Genomic DNA, 18,954 nt, shown 5'->3' with positions numbered 1-18,954 from the left:
GCATGTCTGTCAAGACCTAAGATTAATGTCACCAACTCAGTATACAGAATAAAAGAAAGAGTTTTAGCAGAGCTGAGCTTTTACCTTTTGGATATAAAATGTCATCACGCCATCATTTCATCCTCTTTGATTTTTGTGTGATTTCTTGTCACGTTTAGCGAATGAGTTGAGTGTTGGCCAAAAAAGTGTTTTCTGATGTCACAGCGACTTTGAGCCCCAAAATCTAATCAGTTCATCCTTGAGTCCAAGTGGATGCTTGAGACAAACCGGAAAAAAGTCCCTGAAGGTGTTGCTGAGATATTGCATTCGGATGTACGGCCTGAAAGCGTAATTCCTCTGGCCATGGATGTGTCCAGCATGGAGGCATAAAAACAGAACTGTCTGGGTTCTGGTGAAAATGACATCATCTGAACCCCAACCTGACTGTGACTACTACGGCCAGACATCGAACCTTCAATCTAAACATAGTATTAAATGCTTGGTCAGATCATTTATCTTTTCATCATAACATTCAAACTTCAATTTTCGCTCATACTGCTGATTGTCTCAAAAACCATATTAAATGATTCTTGATGTACTGGCAGAAAACCGGGGCAGAACTGAGAGTTGCTGCTTTTGCTCCCTGGACCAGATGGTAATTTCTAATGTGAAAAGTGAATAAGCACCTTCCCAAAGGCTGAGACTAAAGGTTTTAATTGTAGTAGAAAGTTTGAGGTTAAAACATAATCTGACAAACCCTGAAGCAAATAAAAACATTCAAGGTACAAGTCTTCAAACATATTGTGCATGAACATAACTGCAGTTCAGTGAGGGAAAAGTGCTTTTTATATCACTGAAAACTCCAGCGCCACTTACTGTGCTATTGATGCTGGCCAGCAGTTTGCCATTGAACTCCACCATAGAATAGACAGCTCCTTTAACCTCCTTCTCAGCCACAGTTTGCAGCTTACCTGCGGGAAGGATTACCACGTCAGTCTGTCTGTTCATTCAAAGTGTTGCACGCTCAATGTCAACCTGAACTAGCACCTACAAGACCTTAGTGAGGCGGAGGGACTGCGAAGTGCTCCACAATTGTGAGAGAAATTCGAGAAAAAAGGGGAAAAAGCGAAGGTGGGGTAAAGCTGGGGGTGGCTGAAAAGCTAGAGGAGGATAAATGAAAGGCAAGCAGTGCACCTTGAGAGGGACAGAGTTGGAAAGAAAATGAGGGGACTCAGTGGTGGTGAAAGTCTGATAAGAAGTGATAAGAAAATGATTAAGTGAGGAGGGAAACAAGAGCATGGTAGGACAAAGTGTGCGTGAGTGAAAAACAGGACAGAGGGCGGGGAAGAGAAAATGAAACGGGGTGAGGGATAAAGAGAAGAAAGCCAAATGAGCTGTGTGAGAAGACAAACAGGATAAGGTTGAGGAACAAAACAAGAGTAGTGCAGTTTGGCTTGTGTTTGCTGAAAACAGAGAGCGATAAATAAAAGCCGGACTACTGACCGTCAGTGTAGTGGAAGACGATGATGCGTCCCTGCTTGGGTTCAGCCTCCTCTGGGTAAACCATGGCGGTGCCAACGATGAAATATACTGACGGATCTTTTCCCAGACGACATGACACCATGCTGAGGGCGTACTCACTGGGGAGGAACTGATGAGCATGGAGAACTGGTAGAAATACAAAACACACAGTGCATCCCTTTAATAGGCTTTTACATTAACATGTTCTTTTTTTTTTATGTCCGTCCTTCAGCTTTAAAAGGATGACTCTGGTTCATTACAACTGGAGTCGATTTTTCTGTGAACAACAAAATCCGACAGGGCAGACATGAAACAGGAGCAACATAAGTGGTCAGACAGAAGACAACAGTTCAGCTGGATTATCTACACCACTTTATTTGAAGGTAAACCCAAAGTGAGAACATCTGAGGTGTCCATAACAATCCCTCATTGCACAGGGAAGCTCTGTTAAGTGGGGTGTGTCAAAGCTGAACCAGGAACTCTGTAGACTGTGATGGACAGTTATTGTAATAAACGTACTTATGGCTAACATGTTTTATGTGCGTCTGTCTGCTTGTTTTCTTGCCCCATTAGATGTCTTTTTTATAGCTGCTGCATTCACATTCACAGTTAGACAGGTAGACACAGGTCTCTTCAGCTACTGTATTTTGCCAAATTAGATCTGCACAGTCATTATTTATTTATCCCCCTCACTCTCCTGTTAGTTTTATTGCACCTTGCATTTTTATCACTGATTTTGCTCACTTTTGATCCCACACACAGCGCATGGGGAGTTAACTGATAAAATTATGGTAACTGTACCCTGCAAGAGGTAAGGCCATAGTTTCACAACATCAATACATACACAAAATTATGCATCTGTTGAAACATGTTTGACACAGGCAATGCTGATTACAGAGCAGCTAAAGAATGCAAGGCATTATAGTGGTGCAGAAATAACAGATTACACTATGCATATGAGATGCATTTATTCTTTAAAATAGGGTGGTAGTGCAATTTTTACTTTATTGTACTCACTGAAAAAAACGGGTATCTGCGGCACAAATAATGTACAAGCAACTAATCTACTGCATAAGAATGTCTCCACGTCTGATTGATGAAAGTGTCACGACTAAATGGGCAGTTATCTGATTGTACATTGATAAATTTGAGTCAGCTGTGGACACAACGACCTGAACCAGCCCCTTATTTGCATGTCATTAACATATAACACACCCTAATTTATGCGGTATGGTTAGTCTTGGATTTTTAAAAGGAAGACTTGGTGCAGAGAAATCTGCATTGCAAAACAGAATGGAGCAAAAACCTGCCACATTCAGTGGGCTTCACGATGGAAATAGTCTGCATGGCGCCAAATGTGCATCATTAAGTTACTCCATAAAGGGCATATTAAGATCATACAATTGCTTGATGAATGAGTGTTGGGACCAAGCTGTGGAAAGAATTTGCTGCACTGACCTGGTTACTCCAAGCTGAGCACAATATTTTTACCATGAGAAGTGCCATATGAAAGCACCAGCTCTGTGAGATCAAATGGAAATGTACATCCGGCTGTCTCACCTTCAAAGGTGTGCTGATCCACAACTAGCAGACTGTGCACCTCCACCTCTTCACCGAAGGAGGTCTCGTGGGGAGAGGTGCTGCTGGGGAAGAGCTTGCTGGAGCTCACGCTGCTGGAGAGCGCCTGCAAGGATATAGATTTATGAGACGAGACAGGAGGAGAGGTAGAGACAAAGAGAAACCCAGCAAAGGGTGTGAGGCGATTCAAATCTCTATTTCTGCTTGAGCTCAACAGCACAGTCTGCACCAGATGTGCAGCGTTTAAAATCAGGTTAACATCTTTCTGGTCATCATGTGTGAGAGGCTTTGGCTCTGCTTTGGCTCCTCAACATTGTGCGCAGCAGCAGTGCGTACAAACACAAATAACGTACACACCTGTCCCCTTGGGGAAGCTACAGCACCACGCTGAGTGGACACAACACATGCTGTCACTGTAAATCTGGCTGAAAGGACTTTTTGATTAGCTCTCCAAGCACAAATCTCTTTTAAATGTTTGTCTGACTATTCTGTCTTGGCAGGTACAACCTCAGCGTCAGTATCCCTTGACAATATATCAAACAAAAGACGGTTATGTTTAATTTAATTTTAACTTGATTTGAACTATTAAAACAGCTACATTTAGCTTGACACTTAAAAAATGGCCTGCAGTCTTCATTCATTGCACTCTCTTGCTACGTAGATGTTTCTGGAACAATGCTGAAATATATGAGAAGATATTATAGAATTTTTATTATACTTACAAGCATCAATTTAAGACTAAAAGACTTAGACTATGAATGCAAATAGCTTAACTGAACACAACAGCATTAAGATTTAAAACTTGGTTTGGAAAATCTAGTTCAAGTACATCTGCTAAGTGACTAACGGGACAAGACATTTGTCGTCCTGACAAGCTCCCGGTTAATGTTATAAATAATGTTCTTAGTCAGCATGCCTGGTTAGATAAGAGTGCAAAACAAACAAGCCCTGGGGTGTTTATTATCCGAACACAACAAGACACTACAGTACCTGAGTGCTCGCGCTGGGGCGCACAGCAGATGTGGTGCCGCTCACATCCTGAATCTCAACCCTGCTGGACAAAACCCCAAAACACTGAGAAACCTCCTGGTAGCAGATCCGCCTGGTGGGGTGTTAACAGAGGGAGAGAGCGAAGACAGGAGTGAGAAAACTCTAACAGAAGATGCTGGTAAACATGAAAAGAGCAAACAGGGGCAAGCTGAACAAGAGCAGGTGTCCTGGGAGACTGTTCTGTTTCTCTTCTGTTTTCTGACTGAATAACAAAACAATCAGCCTTTTAATAACTTATTTAACAGCGCTGAGTCATGGTTGTCCGCTAAAAGAGGGAATAAAAACGTATTCATCAGATGTATAATAAAATCAACTGGAGAAAATTGCTTGGATCGGAGCAGACAGGCAAAGTCACAGCAAACACACAGAACATACAGCCAATTTGTACAGATTATGGGTGTGAAATCAGTTAAATCAGTTTAAACTCAGTGTTGACTGACCTCGGTGACTCATAGAGGGGGACTGTGCGAATGTGGAGTTTCTGAATCTCGTCAATGGTACCAATAGTCAGAGTGCTGTTGTTGGCCAGAGCCAAACTGTAAAAAAAAAAACAAGATACAGCATTAGTCAGGGGGGAAATTTAGATGTACGACCACTTCCTACACATCAAAATAAAGTTTGATTGTGTGCATTTGAGTCAAAGGTGGCTGCTCGAGGATCCAAACCAAAAAAAAAGTGAAGAAAAGATGAGTTTCCTGTAGAGCTGCAGACAGATAAGATACACGAGCAGTAAATGTTCTGCTGCTGACCTGTCAGGATAGCCCTCAGAGTTGAGTGGGCACATATAATTGACCTCCTTGAGGTTGACGTTGGAAAAGACCAGCTTGTGGTTGGAGGAGTAGATGACAGTGGGTCGGTCGGAACAGGCGAACACGTTAGAGGTGGACAGGGATCTGAAGGTCCTGAGCACGGTGGGCTGGGTGCCAAGGGTGACTTTCTTACGCTCGCTCAGGGCGCCTGAGGGAAGGAAATAAGATCAAAACACGTACAACTTTAACTCCTTTGACTTTTAGGTAAAAAGTGCCTTAAGCACAATAACCTTTTTAAAGCTTGTTTAATATTCAAGAAGACTTAAAACCCTTTATGGCTACGTTATGTTTCTCCTCTCATTTATTCAAGTTCTTCCTTCGATTTGTATACATTCAATCGTCTCAATAGTAGTATGTGTATTATACATACAGTTTGACTTTTGATGCCCTTGTGTTTTGTCACTTCTGACCGCCGTATACATCTTACAACTATGAGCTAAATAAACCAAAGCAAGCAAGTACATGCATTTGCAAATTAATAACCTCATTGCGAGTCTTATCCAGTTTTTGATTAAATTCAGAACAAGATAACTCCAAGGAACATAGAGTAACTTGATTGTATTCATATCCCTGAATACATGACTATAACAAACAGATCTCTTATCACTGTCTGCACTTTGTGCTGGGGTTTCTTTGACTGCAGGGACACTAGAGCTGAAATGATTGGTTGTTTGGTTAGTCAAGTGATAATTAATCTGCAGCTACTTTGATAACTGATCAAATGGTGATTTTTTAAGCACAAATGAGAAACATTCTCAAATGTGAATTTGCTGCTTTCCTTCCTGTTTTGTGATAGAACATTGATTATGTTAATGTTAGCTGTCCTGGTGGGTAATGAGAGGGAATTCCAAGGATAACACACCCAATATGAGAAAAATCCTATTTGCAACATATTTCCTGTTTATTTTTTAAATAAAAAGTAAATAAATAAAAAATATGAAGGCAATAATTCAAAACTTCCTTTCAACAGAAGTTTCAATTCATGCATCTATTTACAAAAGACAGAACATGTACTCCCCTTTAGTTAGAGCAGACAGCCATTCAATAATGCAGTAATTAAAGGGCTATTCCATGGCTTTATGTGTCAAAGTAAATTTGCTCTTTCACAGGGAGTACTATACAGCCTGTGCAAGGCTCTTAATTTATTTATTTTTATTACTTGGAATGACATCACCTGGGTGTCTTGAACAGTTGATGTCATTTCAGTGATATCATCCAGTCATGGGCTTAAAGACTAAACATTTTTAAAAGCAAACCCTCATCATAAACTGGTGATGTGGAGCTTGAAATACCTCAGGAAGCAAGGAGTGTCTAACTAAAGGCACTGTTGGGCTATATTATATGATCGAACGAAACTGGAACTAGAAATCAGGATATATCAGCTTCTCCTTCTCCCATTTTGACCAGCAGTACAAAATAATACAACATTTTTGCTGAGCAAAGCTAAACTGCTGTAGTATTCTTTCAATGTAATGTGGTCGACCTTATTTGATCTGGTGAGAATTCTAGATGCAGAAAATTGAGGTTATTGGTTCACTCGCACTGCTCTCCTAGCATTTACAGATGCAGCAGGCAGTTCTTTCTGAGAAAAAGAACTAAAAGCACACTGTACATTACCTGCTCAGCATCAAACAATGGACAGACACAGTTAGAGTCTACTAGTGGAAAACAGTGTAGCGTTTAGCAGCTGAAGAGCGGGGTATTTCCCTCAGGAGTTGGTAAAAAAAAAAGAATAAAAGAAGAATGGATACTGGACTCATGTTCACCAGGTAGCCAGAAACACAACTCCAAATGAACGATAATGTTGCTGCATAAGTGCTGGACGTGTAAATTACAAATAACTGCTTGTTAACAAGTTCATCATCTCAACTTAAAAGATGATGATGAGATGTCCACGTTGAGTTCAAAACCTGTTTCTTCTTCAAAACTATCAGTTACTGCAAGTTGAAAGGGCTCCTGATTGGCTGCCTGCCTGAGGCTGCAACTTCAAAAATCATATTTCTCTGATCTATATACAGTTACAAAATATCCACCATCAGTTGAAACTTAATCGCTCCCATGTTGTGGCACTTCACCACTACCGAAGTAGGTCAGAAACAAAAAGTGTTCACCTCTATATATGACACAAGATTTGATATATGATCAAATTTGTATATTTTGTTCAGTAAGATTATTGCCGGTAGGTTTGAGCACCCTTGACAGCTTCATTTCATCAACTCTGGTATTTTGTCTGTGAAATCACAGCGTTTGATTTCATCATCATCATTATCTTTCACTCAAACTCATAACATTAGTCAGGCGGCAAAGTCCCACTGATACACCCAAATATAGTGCTGGCAGTTATGGGTTCTCCGTGAAATAATATTCTAAAACTGAAAATGTTCTCAGACAGCTGCCTGTGGCCCTGCCTGGAGGCCCTCATCTGTCTGAGAAGTTTGAGAAAGCTCTCATTTAACCAGTGTGGTGATGGGGGTGCGAAGGACCTACCAGTCTGCAGGTCTAGACCAAAGTAGAAGAGCGCTCCGTCTCCCAGTGCACACAGCAGATAGTAGCTGCCTTCAAAGGTAGTCATTAGGATTGAGCGAGGGATGATCTCTGAGGACACACACAGTAAAATGATTTATTTTTCTTGTACTCTGGAGTTACAGGTTCACAGATGAACACTACAGTGATAAATGTCTGCAAAAAATGTCTGTCAGAAAAATCAATGAGTGTTATCGGGCAGACTGGCTCCTAACTTTTGGAAAAAAAAATAAAAAATCTAAATGCTTCAGGATAAAAATAAAGTCTTCTGTCTTCCGTTTTCCAAACCTCCTTTTCTCTGACTGCAGGCCAATTACATCAAAACAGCTCTGGCTCTGATTAAGTGCTTGCTGGTTGACTCTCCACAAAGTGGCAGCATTAAAAAAAAAAAGTCTGCAAAATGTAGCAACATGAAAGGTTGCATGCTTCCTTTATTTGGGTGAACCAGGCGGAAATGTTACACACAAACAAAGGGCTGTACTCTATTCAAAAACACACACACAAAAAAGAATGTTGATTAAATTCAAAATATAATTCATGCTAACAAAACTAAGACAGCTTAAGTGCTTTGTATGACAGCTAAAATATCAACAATGTGTATTAGCTTTTATTTTGAAGGTTCCCTCTTTATGGCAGTCTGAGGTTACACCGTCCTTGCTAGAGAGGTGAGTGAGAGAGCAGTTTGCAGAGTTTGAGCAACGAGGAACTGCCAGTCAAACGCACTAGGAAAATGATGTGTGACACTGCGGGAAAGAGTGTGGAGATATTCTTCATGGATGAAGCAGTCTAATTGGAAAGTGGGAGTTCTGTCTGTGCTGGTTCACCATGTCAGAAAACGTTGTCTCCAGTGACTGCTGATTTTTTTGATAAGATTCACCAAAACTCCTCTCTTGCATTTTTTAACATTAAAAGTTTAAATAATTTTAAGTGTCTAAATGGTGCACGAAATTCATTCGGGTTGGCAGCATAGTTAATGTTCAAGTATGCATGTGGAGCATCCTGTAAATGAGGCACTTAATGGCTGAAACTGGAGCCACCATCCATTTAGCTATTACTACACTATTATAGAGACCTGGACTTCTTAAAGGAATATTTCCACATTCTGTCCACTCCAATTTAAAATATTTTACTAGTACTTTACCACTGGATTTACTACATTTGCATTAGACCAGTACCATTACTGGAATATTAATATCACCCAATTGCTGTATTTGGTCTTTCTACAAACTATTTTTTTAAACGTACTCATTTCAAATCATTTAATTGACAATGTCTTTGTATTTACAATTTTGATTCAACAATGTGTATTATATTTTCTACCTCTTATCTTTGACCTGTGTTTTTCTTTTATGACCCACGTGAGGGCTGAGCAAAATGAATTTCACTTTCTGGATAGCGCTGCTTGTTTACCCACATATGATAATAACAAGGACTCCCTTTTGTGCACAAACGTAAAAATGACACGTCCGAAATAAAATGATTACAGTTCCTGAACTTTTTTTCCCCTTTAAATTTAAGTCATGATCTTCTTATCTTTTAAAAAGTTAACACTATGGAATTTACTTTCAAAAAAGTCAAAATTAGTGGAAGTGATAGTGAAAACAAATTTATAGAGGCAAAACATGGTTCTTTCTACACTTCTATTACCAAATAAGAAACTATTGCAGAGAGATTAAGATTATTCACATAGATTAAGATGTGACACTGTATTCAGAGGTGGCTCATTAAGGGGTAGCAAAAACTGAAGCACAAAAACATTTCATTCCCCTAGATCTTTACCTTTATGTATGAAAGGTTTCTGCTGGGCTGGGCTACCTTTAGAATCACTGCATTTGTGGATCTGTGAAGCCCACTAAGACATTATATGTGCGTTGGGCTACAGAAAGACACTTCACTCGATTTGACATTACCTGCATCTAACTATCTCTCTCTCCCACAAGTCAATAACAGCGTTCTTTTTTTTTTTCCTGTTAGTGCATCCTGTATCTTATTTCTCTCACCTCCACCAAGCATTTCCTTGTGCAGGGCTGTGAAGCAGGGCAGTTTGAGCACACGGGCCGAGATGTCGGTCCACAGTCCCACGGCGCATAGTGGTGACTCACCGCCGCCCTCCCCCAGAGGTGTGATGTCCAGGCAGGCCACCTCGTGCTCCATCTCTGTTGTACTAAGGGAAGCGCGGAGGACGTGAGAAAAACAGTAACAAGCTGCCCTGCAAGATGTGTGAATGAGGACTGTGTGTGACAAGGTCTGATACACACAGCGGAACAAAATGACTAACAGCATAAAGGTGTTATTGCCACAGAGTATAAATTCTAATTGTTTTTTTTCTCATGCGAAATGCACATTGAGAAATGACATCTGGTGGGCTGAGCTGTGAGTTCACACTGGTTGAAGTTGCCAGACGATCATTCATTTCACATCTGTAAAACTGTGGTGGGAGCTCAGTCAATGTGCGGACAGGCAACAAGATTTCTGTCTCTAAGATCAGTTGACCGCGGCTGGAATATCCACTAACAGCCAGTCACACTTCTGCTCTTCCTTGTTTAAGCTCTGTTGTTAATACATTTCCGTAAGCACAGCTTGATCTGATACATGCTAAAATCGTTAGCAGGCGATCAGTAAAAGTGCATATTCTCTACGAGTACTGCAGGAATATTACATCTTAGGAACAATTTGTGGACCAATGGTTGTATCCATGGACAGGATCAGAGAAATTATGTTTTGAAGGTTCAAGGTATTTGTCTTAGCTTGTCAAACTGATGAAGTGATGACCTGATGAGTGATCACTTCACAATGACACTACTTAAATGCACCCAATGTCTTGAAACAGAGCAACATATCAATCAAGCAAACACAAAATTTTGTTTTACCAACATCAATATGTATAGTGATTATTTTGAATATAAATGTCTGATTACAACTCAATTTACAGTCTTCAGAGTTGGCCCATGACAATACATACAGTGTCATTATACAAATTTGTCAAATTATACTGAGGTAGCCATGCTTTGATATATGGGATTGTATTAATGACTGGGAGCAATTTATGGCAATATTGAAAACAAAATTGCTGTCTTATTTTAACCACAAACAGGTTCTGAATTGAATTTCCAGAAATTTTACAATTTCATGGCATATATATAGACATACACAGTACTAGAGGATTTTATCCATAATGCAACACTGCCCTCACTTTTTGTGATTTAATAGATCTTTAAATATGATAAAAAGATGTGACACTAACAAAATGAGTAAGAAAAAAAAATCTCACTTAAATTAAAAAGGCCTGAACTCCTGTGGTGTAGTAGAACAAGGCTATTCAATAATGCAAATATAATGTATAATGACTGTGTAGTGTGTTGAGTACATACACTATAATTGCATCACAGAAGAGCATTTCAGCCATGTAAACACCTTTAATCCAACTATGCATATCTAGTAATTACAGAATTTTGAAACTCGAGCAGCAAACCAGAGGCTTATTGAACATTATTCCACAGCTCTGGTGAGAAGCTTCACTCTGTCTCCTTCATTATTTCACCATCTACTAACACTCAAAGGGCTGCAAGCAAACACAATGTACTTCAAGTAGCCCTAGTGGCCGTTTGTACAAGATGTGTGTCTTTCCCTGGGAAAAAAAAAAAATCCTCCACTGTTTTTTCAACTACTGTAAAATTAGTGGCTCAAAGCAGTTTTATTGCAATACTGGCATAAATAGAGCCACGAGGGTAAACCACTGCAACAACATGACAGAAATATAATAACCTAAGACTCTTCAGTTCTACTGCACCATTCACTTTGGGCTTAGAGATGAGATGCAAATCCCTTATCACAAACTTTACTCAGGAAACTCAGGAAAGAAGAAATTAAAAAAGATGGTGCAGGGTAACAATGATAACTGTGAGTCAGAGACAAAGTTGGTGAACTAATGGGAATATAGTAAACGAATGTTTGATTAATTAAATTCTCATACAACGGTACTGTTGGTGTTCGTTTATGTGGCCACGTGTAAGATTGTTTGCAGTTGTATCATACTAACTATTCAATTAATCTGCAGTTCTATTAATTAGACTCATTTGTTAACAAAAGTAAGTTGGACAACAATATCTTGGATTGAAAATTTTGTTTTCCTGATAAGCACCAAGTCTCTGCAGAGAACGGTGAAACCTAAAATATAAGTTACCTGGCTAACTGACTGACAACCAATAGTTATGTAGCTATCATACTAAAGGGCATCCGTATAAAGAACACAGCCAGGGGAAAGCTGAAGGGATGAAGACTTTTTTTCTTTTTTACTCATAAGCTTTTCTGAACTTGCAAGCTGACCCAGTTTGTCGGCAATGCACCCTCAAATCCACAGACAGACATGGTGGGCGTTAAAGGAATAGTTTGACATTTTGGGAAATAGGCTTATCGCTCTCTTGCTAAGAGTCTGATGAGAAGATTGATACCACTCTCGTGTCTGGATGGTAAATATGCAGCTGAAGCCAGCAGCCTGTTAACATCACTTGATCCAAAGACTGGAAACAAGGGGGACCAGCTAGCCTCGATCCAACTACCAGCACTTCTGATGACCACTAATTAACACATTATGTCTGGTTTGTTTATTCTGGACAGAGTCTGGCTAGCAGTTTCTTCCCGTTTCCAGGGGCTTCATATTATACCGTGCCATACAGACATGATAGTGGTCTAAATCCTCTTGTCTAAGTCACACTAAGAAAATGAATACGTGTCTTTCCCAAAATGTCAAGCTATTCCTTTCCTCTCTTTCTGTTGACATTCATGTCTTTTTGTAATATCATACCAGGAGCTCTCCAGAATTCAGTGGTATAGATTAATATATCATGCAGTGTAGTGCAGTGCCTCTGGATGACTGTATGAGACATGATTTACAATGCTTAGAGCAGGACCTTAATCAATCCTGTTTGTAGTTTGTAGTGGTCATCTGTGAGTAAATCTAAATTTAAGTCAAATACTGCCTGAAAATAGCAGTATAGATAGACAATGGGTCTATCCCTTCTGTGTGTGCCTGAATCTATGTCCTACCTGATCTGTTTGAGCTCTCCGGCCAGGATCTGCAGATAGTAGAGGGCCCGTCCCACGGCAAGCACCACCTGGGTGTGGTTGCAGGCAGCCACGCTGATGTTCCTGCCCTGTGGCTCCTTCCACTCACTCACCAATGCCTTGCTGTCCTGGAGCACCAGGCGCACAGAGCCTGACGTGATCTGGTGGTGCACACAGTTTTCTCTTGTTAAAATATCAATTTGCGCAGTATTTCTGGAAAGTGACAGAAAGCATGATGTGAAGACCGAGAGCTAAGTTATAAAACTGTTTCAAAGCAAATCTCATTGTTTATCTGTGGTTCTGTGCCACAATTGTTGCTGGAATTTTTAATAACTAAAATGAAATTATGATTAACTGCAAAGATATTTATTCACAAGATTTGCATTTTTGCTGGTGGAGAGAAGATAAATTACTTTGCATTTAATCACTTTCAGTTATTCACATTTTTGAATGTGAGCCCACTTCCAGCAATCCTGATGGAGCCAATACTGATGTTTAAGACAAAACATAAGACAAAATAAGGTTACACTGACGTTTTGCTCACTAGAAACCATTCAAAAAGTTATGATTTAATGGAATATATAGCAGATCAACCACAACACAGATGTTATGAAATATGGCTTGAGAATAAAAAGACAAAGGATGTCCAGCATTTATTTTATCTGAGAAATTCCTTTTATGAAACATCAAAGATTTTGTGGAAGGCATGGGGCTTGTGAACACCTCGTAAAAGTCCCTCTGGTTAAGGAGAAATACAGATTTAACATTGAGAATCTAATAATGTGACGGGGAGAGCCATACAGCATTGAAGCAAGACAAAACAAAGAAAAGAAAGAGCTGCAGAAGCCCCATTAAAAGACTGCAGGAGATACAAACAATAAAAAGAGGTGCTGCAATGTTAGGGAGCTCTCATTATACAGTGGTGCAATGAAATGCGAACCTACAGCATGTATTCAATATCGGTCCCTAATGAAGTCCTTGGAAGCAGTTAAGATCATATTGTCCAGCTTCTGCAGTTTTGTAGACCAGTTTAGTACAAACAACAGGACATTTTAAGAGACAAAAACAGTCATGATTTCTTGTTGTGAATGTAGGCGAGGGCATCTTCTCGTCATCAGTTTTATACCAGTACACACTATTCATTATCTCTCAAGCGCAATAATCCAACTATTTATTGCTATCTAGTGCAATATCTGTTCTGCAATATCTCTTAAGTGCAATATTTCTGCAATTAAGCTGCGGCTCCACTTGCTCCCACAACAATCTAGTCTTGCATTCTGTGTATATACAGTATTATTTTATTGTATCTTTTATATATATATATATATATATATATATATATATATATATATATATATCGTGTCATACTGTTTAGTGTTTTGTACTTTCATAGTTTCATAGCTGTGCTTTGAGCTGAATGCACACGTCACCATGTTAATATGCTCACTATGAAAATGCTAATATTCAGTCTGTCAGGTTTGATATGTATCATGTGTAGTATAGTAGTTTTTACTGTTAACATGTAGTTAGTTTAGCATGTTCATATTTGGGTATTAGCACTAAACACAAAGTATAGTTGGGGTTGATGGGAAAGTCATTATTCTGGATCTGATGATGGTGCAAGAGTCCGGGGATCACCATCAGGCAATTTGTCCAATAGTTGTCCAGACATTTCACTAAAAACCAAAAACATCACTCCCATGGTGGGACTGGGGGAAAGTCAAGGGGTCAAAAAAGTCATTAGGATTCAACCTGTGAGGAAAGCGAATGTCTGTACAAAGGTTCATGGCAATCCTTCCAAGAGCTGTTGAGATTTCAGTCTGGACCAACCCCACCATCCCCAATACTTAAAGCAGCATTAAGCAATCTGTGACCACTGGATTGAAGAAAACACTGCTTTGTTCTAAATGGTGGTAGGTAGATGTGATTCGTGCTGCACAGGGAGTGAACAGTCGGCTTGTTTGAGCATGTTGAGCAAACTGCTGCCTACAGTTTCTTTTATTTAAGGGTTTATTAGAGCTTCAAATCAAAAGCACACTGTCTATGTGTAGGACGAAAGACTAAAATAATGAGCTCAAACAAGGCTAAAAGCTGCAAATTGCTGCACTGTCAGGCATTCATTGTTTTCAGGTTCTGCACAGGAACTCTTTTATGTTACACAGTCATTTGATCAACTGCTAGTATCAAAAGTATGGCTATGCGTGCAATGTGTATGTGATTTGAAAATATATAAAAATTGGACAATGTCACTGAAAACTACCAGTGTCTTTTGTAGAAAGACCGCTGTAGGCCAAAGTACAAAATTCTAACTCAGCAACAGGTGGCTAGTTTAAGTACAACTGTCACCTTTAAGTATTTGAAGTGACTCTGTCTAAGGAAAGCAAGAGTTGTATAAATACAACAGTCAGATTAGTGAAATATATAAGGCAAGAGAGGCAGTGTTGTCATTACAGCCTAAAGATTTATGGTTGAGGGTCTGATGTTTGGCTAAATTCCCAGCGGGTTTGATCCTCGGTTAAAGGAGGCAGACTAAAACATGAATTTAAATGAGGTGCAATATTCATCCATACCAAGTGTAAAATACATGAAGTTCTTTCGCACCCTTGATATTCTAAACTGCTTCTTTCAATCTTGTATGATTTGGCTCCAGCAAAGTACATGTATATCTTATTAAATGGAGAAAGGCTACAAATAATTAATATCTATAATTAATTTTGAATTGTAAAAGTTGATGCTATTCCCGCTAAGGCAGCTAATTCTAGGAGTGCAGGCTCAGAAATCAAAAGAGTGTCGATGTTAAACTAACCAAAGCATGTTCTGGTGAAACACAATGACAGTGCATGGACATCATACGTGTAAAAGAAGTGTGAGCATGTGTGTGTGTGTGTGTACGTACTTGAATGAGCTGTTGGTGTGCCACGTTGCCACAGTAAAATGTCTGCTGGTTGTCGACAAAGCCTGGAAGCTCAGTCTCCTCGACTTCTTCGCCACTCAGCATCAACACGCTGGGGGAAAAACAGACTATCGAGATAAGATAAGGGCATTCGGGATTGACTCTACACTTATCTTGCATGCTGCACACCAAATACTCACCGTGTCTGACCCACGAAAGACAGCACCAGCATGTCATCTGTCTCTCTGCCTGCCTCAGAGCGGAGCGGCCACAAACCTTGAAGGGAATTCAAGAGACGGTGTTAGAAACTTTCTGCCCCATTCTGCCATATATAACCAGTATCCACGCCGATCTTTACTTAATTCATCTGTCACATGTGTCATACTGGAAGATGTACAGGGTACAGATCCGCACAAAGAGCCATTGATTGGCTTAGTAAATAATTCCTTTTCATCAAGATGCCAGGGGCAGGAGGCAGTAGCTCAGACTTTTAGGGCAGAGATTGTCAATAAACAGCTGGAGCCTAACAAGAGCAAGGAGACCTTACCTGGCCTGTGAGTCTCATTTAAGCATCAGAGAACAGTCTTGGGAGACAAACCTAATTTGCTGAGATTAAGTGGTGTCTGCCATCGTTAAACCTGATGGGATTTTTCAACGTGACAGTTCACCATTGCAGGCACTGAAGTGCTCATCGGCTTACTAAATGAAAACAAATGTTTCCAAACCTAACCTTGGAAATGTTCCAGTTCTTTTCAAAGTACTGAGCCAAGCCCTATGACATCCCAGCCACCTGCTCACACTCACGTGCTGAGCTTGGACGAGCAACAGCTGGCGTCTTGGCCGGGCGAGGCCAGCAGATGTGCAGGTTGGAGAGGCTCTAGTGTCGAGTCAGTGAGAAGTTAAGGTCCAGATAAAGTCGAGACTTGAGGGGGGGGAGACACAGACACACACATACAGAACACACAAACCTTTGATTCCCGGGAGGTCAATGCTGGCATGCTCATGAATCCCAATGCCATTGCGAATGATCCGAAGAGAACCCTCTTTGAACGCACCAGAGCAAGTCACCAGCTGAAAGCAGCAAAAAGAGACATAAAGACATGGACTGAGGGTCCACATGCGGGGGGTGATTTTGTTTCCTGTCTTTAAAAAGGTTGGTGGGTAATTGATCCTATTATTTTTATTATGTCCTCTTACACATCTTTGTAATCATGTGATACCTTCTTATTTCTACTTTTCCCTGATTGTGATGTTGAGTTGAGACGTTACAGGCACAAACAGCCTGGGTCTTCTTTTGTCATATCCCTAAAATATGTAAACAGTAGCGTCATAGCAGCAGCACTAAAAGTTGTAGCGGTGAAGCTACAGTGAACTTGTAAATCACTATCAGGTTATAGTAGAGCTTCTCTGAAATTGCCAGTTCAAACGTGGCAGCAATGTTGAGATCCAACATCCTGAAGGTAAATAATTCTGGTGTCTGTACAGGCTGCATCAGACTGTTATTTATTCATCCAGTCACAGTACACTAACAGGATTAATACCAGAGCCCGCATAATCTCTGCCCCTTCCACCTGCCATCCGACAGCTTCATCCTAATGGAAATAACCATTGTGAATCTGGCAACCCACCTAAGTCCCCCTAGCATGTTCTCAAATACCCTCACACATTCAATCTCACTCTCAGGGGAATTACTGAATCCTGATAATCTCCACATAATATATTGGGGTTGTGTATTTGTTATTTATCATTTTATTTTATCCTTCATAAACCCCAGTGTGGTTTGCCGTGGCACATCCGTCAATACAACCATTGTTCGGCTTTGAAACTGTAAACTGTGCTGTCCTGCATTTTATAAGAGAGGTCTGGTTACATTTTGTCCTGCCTGTGAATCAATCCTTCGCTGCTTTAACTGTCTTGGAATGTGTCCGCACCAATTAACCAGGTCAGATGCTGTGCGGATTTACAGCAAATGGCAAATTAAAACAAATTGTGATTGGATTTAGTTCTGGGCCTCAGCAGACTGAAATGAGCTCGAGTGTGTCGATGAATACGGTCTGCGGCTGATTGTGTGTTGGTCTGGACCCAGAGAGTGGCTCTGTGCTCCAGTGGACCGCTGCCTTTGGAACCACATCAAGTACCCTGAGGCCTGGTATCAAACCCTGCCAATAAAACCTTCTGTACTCCCTCTGCCTTACTGATTTGACACAAACAGGGACAAATGCTCAAAATCAAAAGATGGTTTTGTCAAACCATTATATATTTTTTAGATTAATACGTCAAAGAATGCAGACAGATTCATTCAGTGTATGGTTTAATTTGCATACAAATACTTTAGATTTTGATATTGCATTAAAAGGAATGAAATTGATTCCTTTGCTGTGTAGCAACATGAGATTGTGTCTTCTTGTGCCCTTTTAAACTTGACATTAACATACAGGGTGGTGTCGCATTAAATTCAGAATATAAGCTGTTTGACAACCGCTGACGGTAAACAAACTTTAGTGCCGAGAAGTGCTAAAGATGATGGATTGTTCAGGTACATGCAGACAGGGAACAAGTGAGACAAAGTCTTCACTGTCAGCTTTAAACGGTGTAAATATTATTAGAGGAAATAACATGCACAGCAATCTGCCTTTTTACAACGGAACGAGAAAGCCAATTTAAGTTTGTATACCAGAGATGGATTTTAACTTCGGGTGTAACTGCAGTCCGGCTAAATCACATATAGATGCAACTGGGATACTGAGTGCATGCTAATGCAACAACACAACAGGAAACAATAGACTAGACAAGAGAAAAGCACCCAGTCTGCTTATAAGAAGTTGCAGGAAGCTGTGTATTTGATGTCAGCAAGAATCTGCTAAACACACTGCACCCGGCTATTCTGGCCAGTGGCAGCTTTGTGCTGTAGTATGTTGCATGCTTAATTCTGCTGACAAAATCACTGTTAACACGACTCAAGAAGCCGGCTGCATTGGTGGTATGAGCCGAGACTCCCTGAAGGCTGTGACAAAGAGGATGATAAATAAGAAAACACAGACCGAGACTCACGTAAGCTGTAAAGTGTTTCCAGAGACTGTTAAGAGGGTTTTCGGTAATCACCATGTCATGTCCACATCCTCTGCTGTGCACCCATAGAAACCTTTTATTCTATCTGAATGATTTTCTTTCAATATGCAACTGTATTGTCATAAAATGTATTGTCTTGTTTCCTGTTTTACTGGTAGCAAAAATGTTTTTCATCTTTCACAGACATAAAGCATTTGGGTATTACCTGGCCCTGGCCCTGCCTCTCCAGGTCTACCACACACATGTCCACAATGGGCCCCAGATTGGTGAACGTCTCCATCACCCCAACGTATGAGCCCTGGTCATTGCTGTCCACGTTGAGCTGTAGAGAAACAAGCAGAAGCCTCTTTAAGAAATCAGTGGGAAAGGATGAGGCTGCATGGTGAGCAGGAGTGACACAGGCCATGTTGTACAGACTTGAGTCAAAGATTATCAAGATTAAAAGTGTGAGAAACCAAAATGCATGTT

The 18,954-nt window shown here is 40.3% G+C and overlaps 1 protein-coding gene across 1 annotated transcript in view; it reads right to left on the bottom strand.

Annotated features, from left to right (window-relative positions):
* The window catches only part of ddb1 (damage-specific DNA binding protein 1), a 42,934-nt gene that overhangs the window by 12,147 nt on the left and 11,833 nt on the right, over nucleotides 1-18,954 (bottom strand). Inside the window, exons 9-21 of the mRNA XM_070829224.1 lie at nucleotides 18,692-18,808; nucleotides 16,386-16,488; nucleotides 15,618-15,693; nucleotides 15,421-15,529; nucleotides 12,507-12,685; nucleotides 9,461-9,624; nucleotides 7,425-7,532; nucleotides 4,878-5,085; nucleotides 4,569-4,664; nucleotides 4,069-4,180; nucleotides 3,061-3,184; nucleotides 1,483-1,647; nucleotides 856-950 (exon numbers count right to left, since the gene is read on the bottom strand). Of these exons, the coding sequence (XP_070685325.1) occupies nucleotides 856-950; nucleotides 1,483-1,647; nucleotides 3,061-3,184; nucleotides 4,069-4,180; nucleotides 4,569-4,664; nucleotides 4,878-5,085; nucleotides 7,425-7,532; nucleotides 9,461-9,624; nucleotides 12,507-12,685; nucleotides 15,421-15,529; nucleotides 15,618-15,693; nucleotides 16,386-16,488; nucleotides 18,692-18,808 (1,656 nt within the window). The remainder of the gene's footprint in view (nucleotides 1-855; nucleotides 951-1,482; nucleotides 1,648-3,060; nucleotides 3,185-4,068; nucleotides 4,181-4,568; nucleotides 4,665-4,877; nucleotides 5,086-7,424; nucleotides 7,533-9,460; nucleotides 9,625-12,506; nucleotides 12,686-15,420; nucleotides 15,530-15,617; nucleotides 15,694-16,385; nucleotides 16,489-18,691; nucleotides 18,809-18,954) is intronic.

The sequence above is a fragment of the Pempheris klunzingeri genome, chromosome 1 (genome assembly GCF_042242105.1).
Source record: "Pempheris klunzingeri isolate RE-2024b chromosome 1, fPemKlu1.hap1, whole genome shotgun sequence".
Lineage (NCBI taxonomy): Eukaryota > Metazoa > Chordata > Actinopteri > Acropomatiformes > Pempheridae > Pempheris > Pempheris klunzingeri.
Note: the sequence above shows the minus strand (reverse complement) of the source record. Positions and strands in the feature narration are given on the sequence as shown.